Source organism: Neovison vison, chromosome 2 (assembly GCF_020171115.1).
Source record: "Neovison vison isolate M4711 chromosome 2, ASM_NN_V1, whole genome shotgun sequence".
Lineage (NCBI taxonomy): Eukaryota > Metazoa > Chordata > Mammalia > Carnivora > Mustelidae > Neogale > Neogale vison.
The window spans coordinates 228,768,435-228,792,905 of record NC_058092.1 but is presented as its reverse complement, the minus strand read 5'-3'; the positions used below and the strand labels follow the sequence as shown (position 1 = coordinate 228,792,905).

General features: G+C 54.5%; 1 protein-coding gene across 1 annotated transcript in view; it reads right to left on the bottom strand.

Annotated features, from left to right (window-relative positions):
* GRK5 (G protein-coupled receptor kinase 5) overlaps nucleotides 1-24,471 on the bottom strand; it is a 204,404-nt gene that overhangs the window by 98,305 nt on the left and 81,628 nt on the right. The window contains exon 2 of the mRNA XM_044240620.1: nucleotides 6,109-6,204. Coding sequence (XP_044096555.1) covers nucleotides 6,109-6,204 — 96 coding nt within the window. The remainder of the gene's footprint in view (nucleotides 1-6,108; nucleotides 6,205-24,471) is intronic.

Here is a 24,471-nt window from a genome sequence, read left to right as displayed (position 1 = left end):
GACAGAAAGGACATGACTCCACTAAGAGATGCCCTAGGAGGCTCAGAGTGAGGCCACCTCCTCCAGGCATGTTCCTGATGGGTAGAGACTCTCAACTCTGTTCTCCAGCTCAGCATCCTGTCCTCCATCAGGCAAGTCTCCCGAATTGTTATCAGCTCTGTGAGTGAGCTCCTGGAGAGGACAAACCAGGTCTGTCTCCCCAGCGGGTGGCAGGTAATAACTGCTCAGTAAATACTGGCTGGGGAAAAAAAAAAAAAAAAAGAACATGCAGCCCATTCACCTGAAATAAAGACAGAAAAAGACCAACAGAAATGTCTATCCCTCTGGGTGCCAAAAGGTTCTCTCTGCTTTGAATACTGGCTGGATGCTGAGGCCTAAAAAGTTTATGGGTTGTTCGGACGCTGGGGAGTGGAAAGCCGTAGCTCAGGGCCGGGAGCCCAGACTGTCCTGGGCAGGTCACTTCTACTCTTGGAGCCTACTTACTCAGGTCTAAAGTGTGTGGTTGCATAAGATGCTTTGAGTTCTCTGACATTGGGACTCTCTGAAAACCTCACATCCCTATGATGATTTGTAGCCTCGGGGGACAGCGGCCTGGGTCACGGTGGCTGGCCTCCCCCGCCAAGTAGATGTGAGACCATGGCCTGGGCTCGTAAGTGTATGAAACTTCCTCATCTACAGAGTAAGGGCTGGGACAGGGTGCTAGAGTGGGTGCTTCCTAAGTCTGGACTTCTAGTATTCTCAGTGGAAAACGCTGGATAGGTTAAATTTGGGCACGGTACGCACATGTCACACATCTTCTCAAGAGTCTCGGTTTCCAATATTGCACACACTTCATTCATTCCTTGATTCACCCAATATTCAGTGAGCCCCTACTGTGTGCCAGGCACCGCTCTGGTGGTGAACCAGACAAGACCCAGTCACTACTGTCATGGGGCGCCCAGTCTCTTTGGGGAGACAGAAAATACACACGTCAACGACTAAACAAAAGTTGATTTCAGATATAGTTACAGGCAAAGAACATCAAGAAATTGCACCACGTGAGAGGGAGAGTGGGGCTCCTTTCTAAAAGCTGGTTGCAAAGGCTTCTATCTGACTGAGACCTAATGGCTCCCTGGAAAAATGTAGGGAACAGCATTCCAGGGGGGAGGGAAGGGCAGGTGCAAAGACTCCGGGCTAAAACCACATGGGGGGCATCTGGAGAGCAGAAAGGTGAGCTGTGCGGCTCGTGAAGGGGGCAGGAGGGAATGATTGGAAAAAAAGGCGATAGCCGACTCACGGAGGGCAGGGTGGAAAGGTCACCACCAAGAAACCCACGGACATGAATACAGGGGTTTGGATGGGGGAAAACGTCATCTCTCTTTTCACCAACCTCTACCTGAAAACCAGCACTTCCTCCAGTCCCGAATGTTGACAACAACCAACAGTGACATTAGGGGCGCCAGGGATGACGACAGAAACTGCTCGTCCATCCCTCACACCACCGTTGCAGACCTCTAGAGACGGTACTTCTGCTCGTCACAAGTGCACAGTCACAGGAGCTGAGAGGCCAGCGGTTGGCCATTATGATTTAAAGTCTTAACAAAGAAGGACACATATTCCAATATGGTAAAATTGGAAAAGTATCTAAGGACTGAATCTGAAGAGAACCGGTTTCCCTTGTAATCCCACGGGGTTTGTTGTAGACGAGAAAGAGCATTGCTCTAAGATGGGGTCCCCAGGCTTCGCCCAACGGCCCAGGTGCTCACAAGCCATGGTAGGGAGTCTGACTCCTACTCCAGGCGGGACCGAGAGCTGCTATTCCAACAGGTTTCGTGGGCTACATTTTCTGTGCTTCAAAGGCCCCCCTGGCTTGCGGGGCCTGTGGTTGTGCGGAGCAGTGTCAAGGGCAGGAGAAGGCACAGCCTTCCCTGACCACTGTTCTGGGCCGTCGAGAGTGGGCAGCGTCCTGGATCCTCACGCTCTTGCCTCTGACCAGGAGCCTGCCTACCACCCCACTTCACACTCACCTCTGGGCCCAAAGGAACCCTGTCCCTTGGCCCGAAGGCCCCACTAGGGCACCCTCCCAAAGAGCTTCTGAAAGTGAGCTCATGTGTTCCCAAGAAAAATAAATGCGGCATTCGCCACTGTTCGGTGTGTCTATTGGTCTAGCAAAGAAATGAGATTTTTATTTTAGAAAAGCCTTCCATCACGACCCCAGCGGAGGCCGGGCAAACACTGGGGGGGACGGACCGTGACTGCTCGGGGAGGCCCAAGCGCTGGAACCCACTGCCACGAGCGGCAGCCCCGCCGTTTACGGCCCCTTCCTGTTTGCCCCGGGCCCCTCTTCGCGCTGCTCCCTCACACACAGAGTCTTTTCAATGCCCTCCAGGAGAACAGAAGAATCCATTTGCACGCGCCGGCACGCACGTTTCCCCCACCCTCCCCGGGGAGCGGGCCCTGCCAAGAGGCCTGTTTATGGACATACGGGGACGGGCGGGGATGGGGCCCGTGGGGTGGGGTCCTCCGACCCAGCCAAGCTGAGGGCTGAATCCTACGCTCCCAGACGCCCCAGACCGGAAGAGAGAGCGGGGCCGGGCCAACTGGGAGCTGAGGGGCATTTGTGGCTCTTCTCGGGCAATGCCTGGGAGCCTCGTGGGGGGACAGGGATGCCGTGTGGGGTGTGGAGGGTCTGGCTTTGGGAGGAGGGAGCTGGAAGGCGCAGGGCTGGTTCAGCTCGAAGGATCAGAATAGGAGTGGAGTGGAGAGCGGAGTGGAGAGGAACCCGCGGGTCTTTGGAACCGGGCTAAGCGAGCTGCTGAACGGGAAAGCGAGGCAGCCGCGCCGCTGGTGAGGACCCGCGCAGAACAGTGACTGCTCCAGGGGCCAGGGGCACCCACTGCTGCCTGTTGAGCCCCATGCCCCTTTCCCAGGTCTCCGGTTAGAAAGAACAGGCTGGGTTTTGTTTTTCTTGGGAGGGGGTTCGTTTTTATTTGTACCCATTGGCATTTCTGGGTTGGGAGTTTCTCCAGCCTCCAAGGTGGAAGGCGGTAAGGAGAACCCAGGAGCTTGCTGGCCTGACATTCCTCCCAGTCCCCAGTCCCCAGCCAGTCTGCCTTCATCTCTCCACTTTTCATAATTTTCCTCTATTTGTTTCACATATAATGTCCAGAGCTTTTGCCTGTCCTTGGAGGGAGGGTAAGGGACAGTGTCTCTACTCCACTGTGTCTGGAACTGAAGTCCTACATTTCATATTGCTATGTTTTATACATCTATTTTTAAAGATTTACTTAATTGAAAGAGAGAGAGTGCGAGCGAGCACAGAGAGGGAAAGGGAGAAGCAGACTCCCCCAAACTGGGGCTCCATCCCAGGACCCAGGGACCATAACCCGAGCGGAAGGCAGACGCTTAACTGACTGAGCCACCGGGGCACCTCTATGTTTTATATTTTTAAGGAACACATGAATCAAATATAGCAGAATACTCCAATGTCCTTAACCTGTCTGGCAGTTACGGGAAAGCCCTTACACGGCTTTCAAAACTCTTCCTTTTATTGGAAACATTGTATAAATTCGGTGTTACGCACACCCCTTCCTTCTTGGCGCACTCACTCTCCCAACCTCTGCTGTGCACCTCCCGGCACCAGCTATACAGTGGCGAATTGAAAAGATCCTTCTGGAAGAGCCTTTCACACTTGGGGTAAGCACACAGCAACCAACCGCTGAGGCAGGGTGCTCCCACAGCAGAGGACAGTGTGCTCTGAAAGACCCTGGCCAGGAGGCTAAGTCTGACGAAGTCTGATGGCTCTGAGGAAGTGGTCCTTGGGCCCATGTGCCCCCAGGGCATTCCTGGGATGGCCGCCTGTGGGCAGTCGACCCAAAGGCAGAGAAGTAAATGGCTTCCCAAGAACGAGCTTTGTGGGCGAGGCCCCTCTCAAGTAAGCTGGGTCTCACACAATTACCCCACTTCTCTGCACAGCTCCCCACTTCAGGGAGGGGGTATTTCCTCCTATTTCAAGCGCTCTCCTCCAAATCAGCACCCCAGAAAGGTCTCTTGCATCAATCCTTTGACTGCAAGCGTGACTGGGAGCCATTCCCTGGGCCCGTTGAGGAAAAGCGGGCTCAGCACCCAGAACAGGCATCCTGGTCTCCAGTGAACTTGCTCACCCCAGACAAGAGAGGGCTTGTCTCCCCAGGGGTGTATGAAAACATGGCCACTGAAGTCCCGACCCCTAGACCCTATTCTCTCCAAGTCTAAATTAGCATGAAGAACAAAATGGCCCTAGGGAAATAATGGCCAGACTCCAAAGAGGCTCTTCCTCTCTTCTCTCTGAAAGCCACTTGGAGCTTAGCTTGGTAAAATGCTCCCAGGCCCAGGACATATGCCCTTCTTCTCTCTTACCCTGCCCCAGGGATCCCCAACAACAAGAGTGACCACGACACCCCCAGCATGGGAAGGGCCCAGCAGAGTGGTGGCTGTTGGGCCTTCCGGAAGGAAAGCTTTAGTGCTAAGGGAAGGGTGCCCTGGGCTCTTGGGGAAATTTCCAGTGAAGCCCCATTTACACATGATCTCACTGGACTGGGCTCATGATCACTTCTTTCGCCTGAGGAAATGGAGGGTCAGTAAGATTAAGTGACTCGTCAGGTGGGGATCTGAACCCAAGTCTGTCTAAATGCATTGACCTGATCCCTTGGGCCGGCTCCACTTGCCCCCAGAACACGGTGGGGGACCTGATCTGAGGTGTTAAGGTGAAAGGTGGATCTTGAGGACATTTCTCCGTCGTTTTACCTGCTCACATCTGCCTTCACAAGGTACAGGTGGCTTCCCCTCATTTCATAAACTCTAATTAAGGGAGCTCCAAGGTCAGCATTTGGGGCACACAGAGCAAACAGTTGTCACCTGCTGTCACAGCAAAGCAGCAGAATCTGGAGGGTGGGCCAAGTGGCCAGGACTGAGCAGGTGTGGGACACCATTAAGTCCTGCCCCCTAGAAAACTGCAGGAGGAGGCCAGGCCACCTGGGAAAGCCATTCAGAAAAACTAGTGATCACGAGTGGTCTCACATTTCATGGCAGGCACTGGGCAGTCCACTCACAGCCCCAGGAAGAAGTCCCAAGAGCAGCTAGGCCCACAGAGTTCTGGAGAAGGCCACACTATGTCCAGTCCTCAATGCATGTCCATATAATAAGAAGCAGTTAACATGTCCATGACCTCCAATGGTCAGGAGCAGATAAGAAGCCTTCATACGGCAAGGAGCTCATACACAGCATTCAGGGAGAAGGGCCAGGACCCCCACTAGTGTGGGGGAGCCCCATCATGTCCACCCCCTCCCTGGGAGCCCTGTGCCCTCATTTGGTGAGTCTGGCTGTGCTGGCCCCATGAGAAACAAGGCCCCTCCGCTGTGTGGGTGCCCAATAAAGAGGACTGGGCTGTCCCACTGAAAAGGGGGCCCCTCCGTGAGCACCAGCATGCCCAGTGAGAGGAAAGGGAACCCAGATATTCACCCCACCCTCAGCTCCCAAAGCCTGCTTGGTGAGGGCAGAGCCCACGAGCTCTGGGCAAGAAGGATAGGAGGCTGTGAGGGCGCTCAGTGCCAGGCCTGGCCCACCTCCACCACCCTGCCACGAGCTGGGCGACTTCAGGCCACTTACAGATCCTCAGTTTCCCCATCTGAAAGATGGAGTAAAAAACCAGTACTTGCCTCCAAGGGTAACTGGGAGATAATCCTGCCCAGCACATACCAAATATTCAATGAACATAACTTTCCTTTTCTTTTTTTCTTTAAAAGGGGGTATTGGGGGAAAGGGAAAAGGGAGGGGGAGAGAAAGAATCCTAAGCAGGTTCCATGACTAGAGCAGAGCCCAGCTCGGGGCTCGATCCCACAACCCTGAGGTCACGACCTGAGCCGGCATCCAGAGTCGGACGCTTAGCCAGCGGAGCCACCCAGGTACCCCGTTAGTTTCATCTTGACGTCAATCAGCAAGGACATCAGCCTGCAGCTCCTTTGTGGAATCACTCTGCTGCATCGACAGGTTGGGATCTGACTCACCGTATAGACAGTTTGTTGGCCAACAGGCTTCTTGCTCCCCTCCCAGCCCCTTTCCCGCACCCCCCACCCCAGGAGGACAGCTTACCTATGGTCCTTCGGAGGTCTTCGCACTGGCTAATGTGAGGAAACTTCAGGATTTCCTTCCACTTCTTGCTTTTCCCCTTGCGCTTTCCTCCACCCCCTGCAGAAATGGGGGAAAAGATGTTGGGCTGATGTTGGTCTTGTTCAAGGCTTCAGAGCCTGTTTCCCATCCCCAGCGAGTCTGTCTACCAGCTTCGGGGGCTGGGAGACAGCCGGGGAGCTCAAGGTCAAGTCAGTGACACACCCCAAGCCCCAGCAGGCACACACATTCCTTCCGGGCCAGCATCAAGCCTCTGTTCTCCCCGCACAGGTGGGCCTCAGCCCCTCAACCAGGAGAGAGGATGGCACGTGTCCCCTCGAGTCATCCAGGCCTGAGCCCACACCGGGTGCCCTGTTCTTCGTCATCATCTCCCACTGCCGTTCACAACCACTGGGTGCCCAGCCTCTGGCCCCAGACCAGACTCCAACCTGCCCACGGCAGGGGCCAGACCGGCAGGACTTAAAATTGCCTTCAGGCTTGGGAAGTCCTTGCAGAATGGATATACAAGTAAGTAGACTGCAGCCCCCTTAATGCCTCATTTTGTCCTCCCGTTTCCCATGGAGAGTCCCCTTCCCCAACTGGAGGCCGGATGTCAGGAGCAGGGACTTCAATTTCCAGTCGTCTCCTGTACCCCCTTCTTCTCCCTCCCCACAAACCCCAGGGTCATGGAGGATGCCTTCTCAAGGCTGGAAGGACTCGGGAGAGGCCCCATCCTGCCTCACGTCCTCCTCGGTGTGCATGTGTGATGGGCACACACATGCTAGGGACATGCATGCGTAACATCCATGCACATATGATGAACACACATGCGAGGAAGGCACACACATTCGGAAGTCCTGCACACACAGTGGCCATGCGGTGAACACGCAAAGCTGAATAAGGTACACACACGGGACACTGTTGTCACCAACGCTCCTCCTTAGCCATGGGACCATGGACAGACGTCAAAACAGCGAGGGGAAACGTCCATTCTGGCTCATGTCCCTGAGCCCACCGAGTGCTTGGACCTCAGACCCACAGGCCCCTCTGTGTTGCATAGCTGGGATGTCAAGGGACGGAGATGCCATCACCCACCCCCACCCCCAGAGCGGCCTTAGATACCATCTTGCTAAAGGACATGTAGCCCTTTAGGCCCCTCAGTATCTTGGGATATTAAGGGCCTTTTACCTTCCTTCACGCAGTCAACACCTCAACCCCTGTGGGGTTGGGACCCCAGTTAGAGATGCAGGATCTGGGGCAGAGCCTGGGCACCGTGGGCCTGATCCCCGCTCTGGGTGGCTGTGCAGTGCCTCTGGTCTCTAACCCTCCCAGAGCAGGCCTGGGCCCCTCTGCAGCCAGCAAACTGAGGGATGCAGGAAGAGCTTAGTCTGTACCCACGCTGGCCCAGTGCGCGCCCCGGGCCTGGCAGGAAGCTGGCCTCTGTGGGTCCTCACTCTCAACCCTGCCGCCCTGGGGAGCTCAGGCGGGGTCCCCATCAGCGAGACCTGAGGCCAGGACCAGAACCCCCACCCTGGGAGGTAGGGAAGTAGGAGAGAGCGAGCTGATGGGGGTTGGGGGAGGCAGTTCTTTCTCTGCTCTTCGCTCATCCTGCCTTCCTTTCTCTCTAGTATTGGCAGAAGGCAAAGGCCTCAGAATCCAGGGGCAGAACAAGTGTACGCTGGGCACTTGCTATGGCCAGGTCCATTAGAACATTATCTTATTTAATCCTCAGAATGACTCTTTGAGGAACAGATCACCGGACCAATGTCTCAGATGAAGAAACAAATGTCCAAAGTTGAGCAACTCGCCCGCTGATGGCCTGTCCAGTTCATATTTGCTCTTTCCTCTAGCCAGGGCCAACACACAGGCATGCAGAGCAGAGGTCTTCCCCGAACCCTGGCCTGAGCCAAGCCACTCACGTGCACTCCCCGGAGCCCTCTGAGTCTACAAAGCGGAACTATGACTACTCCCCCTTGACAGAAAAGGAAACTGAGGCATGAGGAAGAAAGAAGCAAGTGGCTTTCTTCAATGGCTCATTAGTGGCAGAGCCAAGACCTCAACTTGAGTGGAATCTAGACCCTAGGCCTGTGTATAGACCTTCCTTTGAGGTTCACTGAAACCCAGGGAAATTCTCAGGGATCAAAAAAACAAAACTGTTGTCAGGCCACAGAAGTGACGGAGTGTTGAGTAAGAGGAGGAGGAACGGGGATCTCTCTAGATGGGGCCCCAGCCCACAGGCTCCGAGAGGACACCACCCCAGACGCCGGGAGACTTGTTCTGCTTGACCCACACGTAGCCTGTTTGCCGGTTCACTGAACCCGCTGTCTAGGTCTGAAACCACAAGGAAACTTCCCATGTAAATCCAGATTTCAGACTTCTCTCCACAACCAGGCATCCTGCGTGGCAAGCATCAGGAGCTGGGGAGGAGCTGCTCCTGTGGACAGGCACTGTGGCCTCCATGCAGCCAGCCTTCCTGGCCTCCAGTGGGATTAAAATATGCACCCTCCCGAAAAGGGCTGCCCTCTAGAGGCACAGGCAAAGTCAGATGCTGCTGTCTCAGCCTCCACCAGGCAGGGAGGTCAAGAACGGCCATCAGAACACATCTAAGTCAGGGCGCCTGGCTGGCTCAGTAGGTTGGGTGACTGATTTCGGCTCAGGTCATGATCCTAGGGTCCTGGGATCAAGCCCCATATTGGGCTCCTTGCTCAGAGGGGAGCCTGCTTCTCCCTCTCTCTCTGCCTGCTTGTGCTCTCTGTCAAATAAATAAATAAATAAAAAGTCTTAAACACACACACACACACAAACACACACACATATCTAAGTCCTTGTCCCCTCCCATTCCCACATTATTTGCTCCCAGGTCTGGCTAGAAGAAAGCATTTGTGTGTGTGTGTGTGTGTGTGTGTGTGTGTGTGTGAGATAAAACATATACAACATGAAATCTACCACATTATCCGTTACTAGGCACACAGTTCAGGGGCAATCAGTATATTCATCTTGTACAACCATCACCACCATCCACTTCCAGAACTTCTTCATCACCCCAGACTGGAACTCTGCACCGATTCAACACTAATTCCCTCATCCCCCCAGCCCCCGCAGCCACCGTTCTACTTTGTCTCCGTGAATTTCGCTACTGGAGGGAAAGTAAGTGAAATCGCAGTGTGTGTCTTCTGACCGGCTCACTGCACTTTCGTCAGGTCCTCAAGGGTCATTCTTGTTGCAGCGTCTATCCGATTTCATCCCATTTTTAAGCCCGAATAATAGTCCCTGTGTGCGGGAACCACATGTAGTTGATCCATTCATCTCTTGATGGACCCTTGGGTTTCCCACCAGTTGATTTTCGTGGAGGATGCTGCTATGGGTATCTGAGTCCCTGCTTTCCCTTCTTGTGGGGCCCAGGAGGGGACTCGCCGGATCACACAGCAGTTCCATCTTTCTGTGGAACAGATGAAACCACCAGGCTGTCCCCCAACTCTCCGGGATCAAAACCCAGGGATGTGACTTTTGAAAAGTCTCCCCAGGGGATTCCCAAGTGGCCAGTCTATACAAACCGGGGGTCTAATTTGTGCAAACTTTTTATGGATTCATTTATCCATTAGGGAAATTAACGCAGACTCATGAATTCACTCAACCAAAACGTGTTGAGCATCTATGAAATGCCAAGCTCTCCGCAGGTGCTGGGGACACAGCGGAAGGCAAGAGACACAAGGTGTCGCCATTCCGGGGGCTTCCAAACTAGCAAGAAGACAGACATCAAAGGCTTTATGTCAGTGGTTCTCAACCAGGGCAATTTGTCCTTTGGGGGCCATTTGGCAACGTCTAGAGATATTTTTGGTTGTCATAGCCGGGCTGGGGGTGCCAAGGGCCATGAGAAGGGTGGGCCCAGGGATGTGGTCACACACTCCACAATGCATGGGACAGCCTCCCCACCGCACAGAGTGATCCGATTTGAAACACCCGTGCCGAGGAGGAGAAACGCTGCTCTATTTCACAAGCATTTCGACCACTCAGAGGTGCAGGGTTTGGGGGAGATGTTCGTACTGGAGCGATGCGTCACTGCAGCTGGAGTTAGGAAGGGAGGGAGAGGGTCCCACACAGCCACCCAGGGTGAGAAGGCAGACTTCCCAGCCCTCCTGGGGCTTCTTGCCTCCTCCTCCTCACCGCCTCAGCCCCCAGAACACGGCAGGAACTGTGGTAGGCAGGACAATGCTCCCAAAGTGTCCCCGTCCTACCCCCTGGAGCTTGTGGCTATGTTAGGACACATGACAAAGGGGAATGAATCTTGCAGATGGAAGTAGGGATAACGGCGAAACATTATCCCAGATGGTCTCTGTCGACCGGCGTATCCATTAGCATCCTTACGTGGGGAAGAAGGAGTAGAAGAGTCAGTTTAGAGCGATGCTGGGTAAGAAAGACCAGACAGCCACCGCTGGCTTTGAAGGAGGAAGGAGCTGCGAGAAAGACGGCAGCCTCTGGAAACCAGAAAAGGCAAGAAAACAGATTCTCCCGGAGAGCCTCCAGAAAGAACAGAGCCCTGCCAACACCCTAGTTTTACCCATTGCAACCCACGGCAGACTTCTGTAACTCAGTGATGTGTGTTCCTTTAATCCACTGGGCTCGCGGTACGTGTTCCAGCAGCGATAGGAAACTAACACAGGGACGCTCCCAGCAGGGTGACCCCCTCAATGACCACAGGGATCCTGAATGGCCTCCCCACTCACCTGGCCTCCAGTTCCTTGAAAAGGAACATGACATAAACCCTGCCCCTCCATAACTCGGACAGGTTGGAGCAAGGTCCTCTGTCTTCACCATGACCTCCTCCAAGAGGTCACCACCTCCAGACAGATACCAGCCTCTGGAGTCTGCTGCTGGGTTAGTAGTTCTAACCGGATGTCATTGTCTGAGGTAGCGAGGGCCACCATCCTGCTGCAGAAGTTCCTCGCGTGTCCCGGCCCTGTAGCCCCAACTGCCCCAGCCCCACCCCACCCCCCACTTGGGAAGGGGGCTACAGCCAGCACCTCTCCACCACTCAGGGAGGCCCCAGCCACTGGGACGGCCAGTTCCCAGGTCTGCCCCTCCACCACCCAGGCTCATTGGCCAGGTTCAAAGCCCTCTGCCATGGGGTAACCATCCCCTCAAGCTTTATTTCCCTCCCTGCCATTGCTCTCAGGGCCTTTGCACTGACGGCGCCCTCTGGCAGGAGCATCTTCTGCCTACCCAGTGAGAGTGTGTCTCGCCCATTCTTCAAGTCTAACACCAGCATCCAGCTTTAAGACTGTCCCATGTCCTGTAGGAAGGCCACCCCAGAGGGCCTTCTCCGACCTGAGCAGCTGAAGGGGGCCCCATTCTCTGCCTTCTCCACTGCCACCAAACAGCATCGGGGAGGCCCTGGGCAGAGGAGCAGTCTGTCTCTCTCTTGCACACACACACGCTTGTTACCTGACAGATTCACTTACCATTCTCCCAACACATTCAGCCCATTTTCACCGACGTGTCCAACCTGTACATGTGAAGTCACTAGCAGATTCCCAGCATGAGCCCCAGCTTTCATCAGCACCTGACAGCTTCCGATCTAGTGCTTTACGTGTCCAGCCTCAGTCTCCCTGCTCGACATGGCTGCAGGGACCTGGCTTTCTGTGCTCTCTGTTGCTCTCTCCTTGGCCCACTGCAGATGCTGGAGTAGCATTCTCCACGCGGATGCAAGTGTCATCCCTCTGACCTCTGTATGCATCATCCTCTCCCCTCCCCCACCCCATGACCCCTCGGGAGAAATCCCTGACCCTCCACCTGCAGGAGCCCTGCTGCTTCCTCAAGCCCCCACTTAATGCCTCTTTTGGGGCTGCCCTGGAGGGGCAGAGCTCCCTTGCCAAGCCCAGCAGGCCTGCCCCCTGCTCCAGCCAGACCTTCCCCGTGTCCCTCCCGGCGGGGGGGCGGGGGCAGCCCACACAATGCCCAGTTAATCACAAGCTTTCATTAAGTCAGGATGACTGACTGGGTAAACGAACGTTTGCCGGAACCACTGACAACCTCCGCCCCAGCCCAGCCCAGCCGTCGGAAGTTAGCCCCGAACTGGGCGCTACCTGTTTGGTGCTCATTAGAGTGGCATTAACCCATTTCACAGATGAGAACCCGGAGGCTCAGGGAGAGGAATTAATGCGGGATGAACGGGGGCCCCCCTGCACTGACTCCCAGCCATTTCTCGTCTTGAGCAGCTTTGGGTTTTATTTGCTTCACCATCTGACCCACTGCCGCTCATGGTTTATCTTTTCATGGGCCGGAAACGAGTCCGTGAACTGGACATGATCCCTGCCCTCAGGGACATCCAGCTCAGTCCAGGCTTCAAAGAGCAGAGATGAGCAAGTCTGCTGCTCGGAGTGTGGCCTGGTAGAGGCTGGGGGGACGCACGGAGGAGGGGCAGCTCCAACCAGGGAGGGGATGGCAGCAACACAGGCCGGGGGGCTAGACAAGAAGGGGTCTGTCCTGCTCAAGGAGGGACGAGGCCGAGATGTCAGGGACACGGGCTAAACTCTGCCAGTTTAGCAAGGTGGCAAGCCTTGCTCCTGGAATGGGAATGAGTCCAAGGCAAAACCCGCAGAAAGGGGGACAACTGGGAGAGAGGAGTGTTCCCTGACTTGGGGCCTCAGCCCCGGCTGGCCCCATAAGAAGGAGAGGGCAGTTTCCAAGAAGGAAATTGTTTAGCAAACCGTTTCTGCTTTCTCCCACCCTGGGCCACCAGCAATGGCCTCTTACAGGTGTACCCCAGGAGGACTAAAGCAAGTGTGATACCGGGGTGGCAGGGCAGGAGGGAGAGTAGCCAAGAGAGAGGACTGGGGGCTCCTCTGGCAGGAGGGCAAATCCCAGCAGGGACTAGAGTGTGGGGACAAAAGGCAAAGTAAGAGGTAGCTACCATTTCTTCTGCAAGGGCCAAGCGCTTTTGTAAACTGGCATTCCTTTTGCTCCCGTGCATGCCCCCAGGGAGGAATGATCGCTCTGAAAAAGCTGCCATGAGAAAGCTGTCACTGTGGGGGAGGAACTGGCTTACGGTTTTTCTTGTTGCTTGTACTAGGCTCGAGGGAGGGGTTCGTGCTCTGAGGACGGAGGGAGCAGAGCGAGGCGGACCCACGCCTACTGTGGGGGACAGTGCTGGTGGGGAGAGGGCTGAGCTCGAGGGTGCAGGCTCTGTGGCAGCTGCATCCCAGTGATAAGGGGCTCTGAGCATGGAGAAGCCTCCAGCCCCCCAGGGACTGTGGCCAGACTGGCCGGGAGGATTGGAGCTGCCCGCAGAGGCCCCTCCTTCAAAGGACACTGACCAAACCAGCAACAGCCGGCACCCTGACAGTCTGTGCTCTTGTTGGCTGGACTCCCTTGAGCCCTGGGCCTTCTCTTTCCATCCTCAGAAGGAAGCGGGACCGACCTTTGCCAAGCAATTGACCCTGGGACTCTCACTAACCTTATGGTATGATATTTGATCTGGAAATTACAGAAACAAAACCCTTCGTATATTCTGAGGGTCCGGGGACAATCGGTGAGGACAACATCACAGTTAATTCTCACATCAAGTCCAGAAGGCAGGTCCTGTCCCTGAACCCATTTTGTTGATGAGAACATAGTCTCAGAGGGCAAGAACCTTGCCACAAATGACTCAAGCAGCCCATCACAACCTGAGCGAGAGCCCTGGGGTTGGACTCTTAGTCTAAAGTTCTTTCTTCCCTCCTGGCAAATGAGCCACTGATCAGAGGAAGGGTCCTTGGGAGAAGCGGAGGAAGCCTCCCTGCATTTGTTGAGAAAACCTTCCTTCACAGCCCTGGATCAGAGGGTCACAGTGGTCCTCGGATCAGCAGCATCAGCGTCACAGGGTAACTTGTTAGAAATGCAGATTCTCAGGCCTCACTGTGGACCTGTTGACTCCGAAACTCTGGGAGTGGCCCCCAGCCACCTGTGTATTAACGAGCCTTTCCAGGTGATTCTGATGCTCACTCAAGCCTGAGAACCACTGCCCTAAAGTAAGAGAAAGTTCCTGAACATCACCCGGGAAATAGAAGATGGGACTACTCTCGCTCTGGGAATGTCTCTCTCTGATCCGAGATTTCTGCCCTGCCTACTTCTAAAAAGGATTAGAAGAAACAGCGGTATTGGGACAGACTGGTCCCTCCAGCCACCCCCAATGCAGTGATCCTGAGATCTGACTGACAAGCTCCTGCCTGACTTGAGTTTCTTCTCCCACAGACACTTGACAGCATCAGCTATGGGCCACCAGCCGGGGCGAGGAGCAAACGGTATAAAAGCCCTCCTATTTCCAACATGCTCAGTGCTGGCCTCTAAGGGTCCCTATTGGTAAGCGGGCCTCAGGGAACCCCGCTCTGTGCCCGTAGGCCCTGGCCCGGCTCCCTAGCAGGCTAGGCAGGACCTCCCTCAAACCACTCCTCTATCAGGAGTGCACACTCCCTCTACTGGGCGTCTCTGCGTCCTGATGGCCCCTGGACCTTGATTGTTCAACAGATCCCGGAGAGGAAAGAACCATCTATGAGATGGGCCTGCCAGGGTCTCCACAGAGGACCTGAGACGCCGTGTGGGCCCTGAGGACGGAGGACATTTTCTCACAGAGCGTGTTCCTCTAGGATAGACTTGTCAGCTCAAAACAAAAACGGGGGGGGCCTGGGTGGCTCAGTGGGTTAAGCCGCTGCCTTCGGCTCAGGTCATGATCTCAGGGTCCTGGGATTGAGTCCCGTATCAGGCTCTCTGCTCAGCAGGGAACCTGCTTCCTCCTCTCTCTCTCTGCCTGCCTCTCTGCCTACTTGTGATCTCTCTCTGTCAAATAAATAAATAAAATATTAAAAAAAAACAAACAAACGGTATCAGTGGTACAGTTCTAGCCACGGGCAGCAGGAAGAGAGACTCACTTGAGTTTACCTGCAAGGAAGGGGACTGCTGTCAGGATCGCAGAGGTCTCTAAGAATCCAAGCAAAGGCTGCTAAGAGCAGCTGGGCTTGTGGGAGTCAGAAGGCCATGGACCACAGAGAAGCTGGGGCTGGGGTGTCTGCCCCTCACGCCGCCAAGTGCCCCCTCTCCAGACCATACCGGGCTCACTTAGGCCCAGTTGGCCATGGGTATACCGTGAGGAAATTTGGCTGGCCTTTGTCCTTGGTTCCTGGGAGGTGACCGCCAAGTCCTTTAAGTCCTTGGAATTTTCCAAGTGATAGAGTGTTGATTTTACTCATGGTGGGTTCCCCAAAATGTACCCGAGCTTATGCTAATGAGATGGCTCAAGATGGGGCTGGCCATGCCAGAATGACCAACCCTACGATTGGGCAGGGTCTGAACCTGAGGATGGTATCCTGACCTTTGAGGAGCCATGGGGTGGCTGGAGACTGAGCTCATGCACGTGGCCAACGATCCAGTCACTCATGCCTAAGTCCAATAAAAACTCTGGGCACCGGGCTCGGGCAATATGCTGGCTGCTGCCAAGAGGGTAACACATCCCTCGCACACCCTAGGCATCTCTCTGTTTTGCTGGTTTGGCTTTGTGTCCTTCTGCGCTGATAAAATTGCAAGAAAAGTGCTCTGAGCTCTGTGAGTCATTCTAGTGAATGATCAGACCTGAGTGGATGAGAGAATTCCTGAATTTGTAGTCAGTTTGTCTAAAGTACATGCGACCTGGGACCCCCCCACCCCCCAAACTTGCAGCCGGAGTCTGAAGGGAAGTCAGACTGTGGGACTGCACCCCTCATCTGTGGGGTCCGTGTTCATTCCAGGATAGTTAGTATCAGAAATGCATCACAGGGGCGCCTGGGCGGCTCAGTGGGTTAAAGCCTCTGCCTTCGGCTCAGGTCGTGATCTCAGAGTCCTGGGATGGAGCCCCACATCGGGCTCTCTGCTCAGCGGGGAGCCTGCTTCCCCCTCTCTCTCTGCCTGCCTCTCTGCCTACTTATGAACTCTATCAAATAAATGAATAAAATCTTAAAAAAAAAAAAGAAAGAAAGAAATGCATCACAGCTGTCAAGGATCCCCAAGTCCTCAGGACTGTCTGGCCCAGCTTACCACCTGCCTGCCAGAGCCCTGATTCTAAAGGCCCATGGAGCAAATCTGATTGGCCAACTCATCTCTTCTCTCCAGGCCGCAAGTCACGGGCCAGATTCTGCACAATCCACTCAGTTGTGGCCTTTGCAGAGGGGAGGCCTGGGGTGATACAACTACAAGCACTTCTAGAATAGTTTGGGGTGTTGCCTGCTGGTCGAAGGCACAGGAGGTGGGGGGAAGGGGCACAGACTACAGCAGCCCCAGGATTCGCACAGGACCCCTTCCTCCTGCTGCCTTAGGCCTACCCTCCACGGAACGGCCTGTGGATTGCTGGGGGCCGCGAGGCTCAGAAAGGTCCGCGTTACGGTAACGCAAGGGCCCGACCTTGTTAGAAATCCAAATGCCATTGTAAAGCAGGTCTTTCCGACACTCGTGGGGCGAGGGGAGCATGAAAACCGGAGGAGCCTCTCTCTCAACCTTGATCAAGGTCTGGGAAGTTCTCGAGTATCCTGGAGACTGTACGTGGGTAGGACGTCTCTCTGTGTTCCCAGCCACAAGAGCCTGGTGACTCACCGGCCCCTAGCCGGTCGAGTGGAAGGTGGTGTTACAATTTTGCCTGTGACGTCTGTGGGGCTAAAGAATCTGTTCAACTCCCTTCCACCCAGGTGAGCTTTCAGGAGTTGGTTTCCAAAGCGCTGCCAGCAGGGGAGCTTTCCAGAAAATACCACCGCGGGGAGGCTGGCAGTGTTCTCAGAGGTCACAGGCAAAGCGGAGGCGGCCAGTTTTTCTGATGAGGTGGGTTACCTCTGTGCCTGCTGCCCCCACCACACCACTGACATTTCTGTCCCATCCCCCCAGGCTCTGCCAGCTCTGCCACCGCCTGCAGGGTGCCCAAGCTGATGAGGTAGGCGTGCGCCATCTCCCTGGCTCAAAGTCTCCCCTCATCCAGCCCCGAACAAGCCAAGAGTCCAATTACAGGACCATGTTGGGTCCACGGCCCTCCCCATCACCCCAGACACCAGCGCAGTCTCTGCCTCCGAGTACCCTCCTCTGTGAAGTTTCTAGATGCCTCTGGATCAAAACGACTCCTGCCCTCAGTTTCTCCCTGACCACACTGGCCCAAAGGGCTCACACTGGGAAGTCAGGGTATGGTGGGGCCAGGAGGAGACGCCCCCATAACTACACGTCGATGGGAACGTCTTGACGGAAACAGCACGGGAAGGGCCACCGAAGGCACCCGGGGCCCAGGATGTCCTGACCTGGGGGCTGTGCTGCTCATGCTGGGCCGAGCCCTGGTACCTCGGACCAGGAAGCATGACGTAGCTTAGTCTTCAAGTGTGTTCAGTGCTGTCCTACTGGCACGGAACCCCCGGGGTGGGCCAGCGAGGGAAGCTGAGTCTCTCCTCACCCCAGGCCGCCCGCTTCCCACAGCCGGACACAACCACCAACCTCACCCCCAGCTAGACACTGGCCCTTCTAACCATGTCGGAGACCTAAGGGATAGGCCCAGAATGCAGCCGAAGCCCAGGCTCTGTTCGAAAAGTTGCCTGTCTGGGGCAGGTGCAGCCAGGCCAGCGAGCGACCTGCCCAAGTCCGTACAACAGGGCGGCAGAGGAGATGGGGAGGGCGCGCAGGCCGTTCCAGGTCCCGTTAACCTGCCTGGGAGCTGAACTCAGCTGCTTCGTTGGAGGCTCCCTTTGTTCAAGGAGAGCCCCCACCACGAAGGTAGGCAAAAACCAAGGTGGTGGGCACACGGGAGTGCAGCATTAGCACACCCCGGGCCTGGAGGACATGGGGAGGCAAAGACTCACCGTTATCCCGACCCCAGGGAGTTTCAGGGCCGCTGCCAGGAGAACCTGAAACCTCCACTGTGCTCTCACAGGGAAACGCGGTGTTGAAGTGGTGTGAAGCCTGGGGGCCCGCACCGGGCCTGTGGGGCCTGTGGCCTGTGGGCAGGTCCCAGCACCTCTGGGCCCCCCTCATGGCCTCACCACAGTCGGGTTTCCAGAGCAGAAGAACTTCAGCCACAACCAGAAGGATCCCGCAACCTCAAATTAGGAAAACCCAAACCAACATCAGGCCTGGTAAGTGGTCGCCATGGGGACAGGGAGACATGGCCTCTCTCCAGCATGCTGAGCCCGAGAGCGAGGAGGCTGCCGGGCAGAGAGGCTGGGAGATCGTCCCTCCTACGAGGGCTTGCTGCTGACGGCGGTGCTAAGCTAAGGCTGGGCTGCCTTGACCAAAGGCTGCTGCCCTTGAGGGACAGCTGGGCTACTTCCCCGGGGCTCTCCTGCCCACTGCCTCGAGGCCTCTTCACTGCCATCTCCAGGGGTCACCCCTCCACCGTCATCTGAGCCACGTGACACACCCGCCGTGTGGTCTTGCTAAGTCAAGGCTGCTGCGGCTACCCAATTTGTCTTGCTGGGTTCAGAATGAGAGCCAAGTGTACAAAGCTCTTAGCATACAGTAGGGGCTGACTAAGTGCAGCCATTGTCCTCACAAGCATCACCAGCCGCCGGAACGCCAGCCCCACTACCATCTCCATCAGCATCATTACCGCCACCAACGTCACCATCACCAACATCCGCGCCAACCGTCCCACTGCCATCCCCCAGCATCATCAGCACCACTACCATCCACCCCACCAGCACCACCACGACCACCGCCACCCCCCGCCATGATCACCGTCACCACCATCACCACCCCTGCCATCCCCATCCCCCCCACCACCATCACCATCAGCACCACCGTCATCACTCGGTTCCCAGTATGGCCATACGACTCTTACACATCAGAGAACTGAGAACAGACAGCAGGTCTCCAGCCCAGATCTTCTGAACCCGAGTTGAGCCATCTCACTATCCAACCACGACTCCCCCCAGCGCACACGTACAACTTTCCCAGCAGCGTGATGTCCGCGTCTGTGCAGTGTTCGTCGGAGGACGCCACAGAGAAGCAGGCAGGGGCTACATGATTTGGATCCGTTCCCTCCCTGACCTCAGCAGCCCCGACTCCCTGGCTTGGTCCCTCACTCCCGCTACACTGTCCTTGAAGTCCTCAAACACCCCGGGCGCCGTCCCCACTGAGGCCCTCTGCTCCAGCTCAGGACTCCGCAAACATTTTCTGTAAGGGCCAGATGAAGTCTCTGGGTCACAGACAATAAGTAAACACATGGGCTGTATTCCAATAAAACTTTATTACCGAAGCAGACAGCAGGCTGGATTTGGCCCACTGGTCTGTGGTTGCCTGAGCCGATCTGCCCGGAACCCTCCTCCCTCTCCTGGGAAGAAAACACCTTCAGGGTTAACCCCTTTGCCTCCTTCAAGTTTTTGCACAGATCTCGCTTTCTCCATGAGGTCGACCCTGACTGTCTTTTTTTTTTTTCCCTAATAATCAGAAGTGAAATAAATATAGTAAGAAATTAACCAGTTTTAGATGAATAATGAAGTGGAATCTAGAACATTCACAATGTTGTGCTACCTCCACCTCTATCTCGTTCCAAAACTTTTCTTTCCCTCCAAAGTAACACTCACCAATCACCCTCTTTAGTGCTACGACCTGTGCCCACCTCTCCTCAACCCTCCCTTTCTGTTGCTTTTTCATTTCTCTTGTATGTACCACCTTGTAACATTCTGTGTGGCTTGTTTATTCTGCTCCTTGCTTCTTCCCTGTCTCTGCCCCTCCCTTCCACACGAATGTGGGCTTCAGGAGCTTAGGGATCTTGTCCCCTCCCCTGCTATCCCCCGAGCACCCAGAGCAATGCCTGACACAGAGCACATCACGGATGAGTAGACAGAACAACAGATGGAGAGACAGGCCCAAAGAGAAGAGATGATTTCCAAATGGACTTTAAAATAAACACACACATCAAAAAACTCATCACACACAATAGTCTTTTCTGAGCCTGTATTTTCCTCCCTCAAAATGGGAACACAGGAATTGCCTGGCGGCTCAGTTGGTTAAGTGTCTATCTTCGGCTCAGGTCATGACCTCAGGGTCCTGGGATGGAGCTCCGTGTCAGGCTCCCTGTTCACCTGGGAGCCTGTTTCTCTCTCTGCTCTCCCCCCGCCCGCCGCTCTGCTCTCCTTCTCTCTCTCTCAAATAAACAAATAAAATCTTTAAAAAAACAAAGTGAGTTAAAGCCTCTGCCTTCAGCTTGGGTCATGATCCCAGGGTCCTGGGATCGAGCCCCGCATCGGGCTCTCTGCTTGGCAGGGAGCCTGCTTCCCCATCTCTCTCTGCCTGCCTTTCTGCCTCCTTGTGATCTCTGTCTGTCAAATAAATAAATAAAATCTTAAAAAAAAAAAAATAGAAAAACAAAATGGAAACACAACAGTCTTCCCTGGGAGGGGCAGGGCGCAGACCGTCTCCCCTGCCCGTCCCCTCAGTTAGGTCTCCCCCCATCCCAGCATCCGTTGTCCCAACCCTGAACTTAGACCCCTTCTCCCTGGGCAGCGTGGAAAGAGAAGGTGGGGGCTCCCATCCAACAGGGAGGATTGGGCTTCTGGCTCTTCTATCCCTGAGCTGAGTGACCACAGGTCACCTCGACAACCTCTCTGGGCCAGTCTCACGATTGGTTTAAAGAATATCCATGGGCGCCTGGGTGGCTCAGTGGGTTAAGCCGCTGCCTTCCGCTCAGGTCATGATCTCAGGGTCCTGGGATCGAGCCCCACATCAGGCTCTCTGCTCAGCAGGGAGCCCGCTTCCCTCTCTCTCTCTCTCTCTCTGCCTGCCTCTCTGCCTACTTGTGATCTCTGTCTGTCAAATAAATAAATAAAATCTTTAAAAAAAAAAATATTCAGATGCCCACTGTGAGGGTCAGACAGAGCCTGTGTCTAAAGCCGTCGAGCCGCACCAGGCAGCAGGAGGGCACTAACACGATTTAAACCCTATTGCTCCCACCCTGGTTCCCCACGCTGCCTCACGCTGGGGCTTCCCATCTTCTTCTCTACTCCTCTATGTCTCTTTAGGAGTTTAGAGCAATTTCCTTTCGGGGAAGGCAGACACTTCATCCTCTTGCAAACATTGATGACCTTCTTTAAAACATCCTTTCCAAGGAAAACCATATTTCAAATGTGTGTTGGGGCTTACTATACTTTGTCCACACCGGTTTTCACAGTTGAAAAAGTTTGGCCACAAAAACTAACTTTTCACTGCAAAAGTCATCCTCTTCTCTCAGCAAAGCCCAAATTTGGTCACTTTTGTCTTCAGTGTGTTTTCTCTTGGTTACAGAAGAGCAAGGCTGGGTGGGGGAGGAGGGCCAAGCTCACCCCTGAGAAAAGCCACTGGCAACGGAAGGTGGCCCCTGCAGCCCAGCTGTGGCTATTTTGTTGGAGAAATAACCAGGACTATTTGCTCAGGGAAAAAAATGCCCTGATTTTTCATAGGATATTCGTAAAAATATTTGCATTTCCCTATGAGTAATAATTACTTCTGCTGCCCCCAGAATGTCTGCATCACCCACCTAAAAGAAGCTAAAGAGACTCTTTAGAAATCCTTCCCAATCAAAACCCACCCAGCGACCTGGGTATGTGATGATGAAGATATGACAGCCCACAGGAGGGCTGGGAGCTCTGGGGTACAGATAGGAAAGGGAGAGCCCGGCCCTGAGCTGAGTGTTTCAGCTCCATTTCCTCTGAAGTTCAGGATGCCACAGCAAAGTAGATATACTGTGCACATGAGGAAACAAGCCCAGAGAGGACAAGTGTCTGGCCCAGGGCCACACAGCCACTAAGTGGCTAAGGGGGATTTGAACCTAAGAATGCCTGGTTCATAACTCCCAGTCCGTGAGGCTAACATGGAGTTAGCTCAAGCCATGCATGAGAACTGGACCCTCAGAAAGTTTCCCCAAAGCCTGAGACCACTTAAGCCCCAAACCAGTAGAGCACAGAGGCCATTAGAGAGAGAGAAGAGTTTCCAGTGCTGAGGCGAAGTCTCCCAAACTGGAGTGCAGAAGAGAGTTCTTGATTCCCCTCTACCTACACCCAAAATGTGCTTCTCCTCCAGCCTCTCCTTCTCGGTGAGTGGCACCAGCCACGTGGGCCAAAAACCTAGTTGTCATCCCTGATCCAATCTTCCTCCTGGTCTCTACGGTAAGCAGCCTCCAAGATGGCCCAGTGATTCTTGCCTTCTGGTAGTCACAGCCTCCCTGGTTCCCTCCCACACTGAACCCATATGACCAACAGGATGTTGGTGGAAGTGACGGAGTAGAACTTTGAGGCTACGTCATGAAAGTCATTGTGCCTTCTGCCCAGCTCTCTCTTGGATCATTTGCTTGAAGGGCCCTCGTGCAGACCTATGAAGAGGCTCGGGCAGGGAGGAGCTGAGAGCTCCTGCGAACAGCCAGCATTCGTTTGCCAACCATGTGAATGAGCCCCTTGCAAGTGGAGCCTCCAGCCCCAGTCAAGCCCTCAGATACAGCAGCCCCTGCCAACATCTTGACTACAAGCTCAGGAAAGCCCTGAGCCAGAACCACCCAGGTAAGTCGCCCCTGAATTCCTGACCCACCAAAACCATGAAACAACAAACATCTGCTGTCATTCTAAGCTGCTAAGTTTGGGGTAATTTGTTACACAGCTATAGTTAACTAATGCTGCCTTCTACCTGCAACCATCCATCAAGTCCCATCATGTCCCGCAGGGACATATTGACTCTGCCATCTCCCTTCTCCTCTACGGCCATGGACCCGGGCCAAGCCACCATCACACCTCACAGGGTAATAGCAGCAGCCTCCCTGCCTCCATCCGCTTTCTGCCCAACCCACTGTCCATTACACCTGTGGCATTCTAAGAATGCAAATGACTTCCAGTCCCCCCAGGAGCTCCCCATGGCCCTGAACTCTTGGCCATGAGCTAGAAGGCCCTGCAGGCTGAGCCCACCTGCCCCCCACCCCGGCCTCATCTCTGGGTTCACTCTGCTCCAGCTGCACTGGGCTGTCTTTCGTTTCTTATATACACCAGCTCTTCCTACTCTGAGCTATCTCCTGGCTGTTCCTTCTGCCTGAAACACTCTTCCCATGACTCTGCCTCTGGTTTCCAACTGAGAAGTCACCTCCTCTTAAGGCCTTCACGGATCACTCTGTCTCCTGGGCACTTTCATTATCCCATCGCCACATCTTGTGGATTCACTTTATAAACTCTAACAACCTGAAATAGTTTTATTCATTTATCTATTAGTCCTGCTTATTACCATCCTCTCTTCTTGACCCATTAGGTTATTTCCTGGAAGCCAGGACCATGACAGTACCCAGTGCCTGGCAGCAAGCAAGTCCACAATAAAATGTTGTTAAAGGAAGGAATGAGTGAATTTCCTGTCTTAATGTGAGCAAGACAGATCCCCTATCGGTTCGGATCTCGGAATTCCCATTAAGGAATCCTGGCCACATTTGCCCGAGTGTGCCTTCCCTTTTCTGGGCCTCAGTTTCTCCAGACAAGGAGCTGGGTGGAGGAGCTCTCCGGTCCTAGGCATCCTTACGATGGGTCTATAAGCAGTTTAGCCACATTCCGGTGAAGGTAAAGGGACTTGGTGCTGTGCGCTCCACACAAGGTGAAGATGGCTTCACCTTGGGTGAAGAGAGCTGGTACTTGGGTCCTTAAAGATCAGCTCAAGGCAACAGCTCTGCAGAAAGAACTGCCTCCGTTAAATTCCTGACCCAGCCAAGCTCCTGGGCTACTTCTCCCAAGAGCACACTGGTACTAGGAGTGAGCCATAGCATCTGCGTTCCCTGCAAGGGCCTGGGGCACAGCCGCCTGCTGCCTTGCACTGTGGCCCCAGCTAGGAAAGTATGCAGCCCACCACGATGGGCTAGGCATACGGTACAGACCCCACTGTAGGTGACCACTCCCAGAAGACTAAAGACAATGTCTGGGGAAGGGGACTGTCCCGGTGGGGACTTACAGAGGGCAGAGTCTATGCTGGGGTCCCACGCCCCCATGACTACTTTCCCTCTCTGCCTCCTCCTCCTAAGTCCATTCACAGCAGATTACTATTCTGCAGCCATGAGGCAGCGGGCCTTACAAAGTCTTCCTCTGAAATGCTTCAGTAATTGTGAAATGGCCAAGGAGAGCTCTATCAGGCAGATTAGATTTCTACTCTTAGGAATTCAGAATCAAATTTGAATGCAAAAACCAGAGATTGCCATGAGGAGACAGCGCATCAAATATGATGGTCTGAGCCTCCTATCGATGCTCTAACAAATTACCACAAATCTAGTAGCTTCAAATAATATGAATTTATGATGCGAAATTTCCGGAAGTCAGAAGTCTGAAACTGGGCTTAATTCCTGGTGTGTGCAGGACTGGTTCCTTCTGGAGGACACTCTGTCTCCTC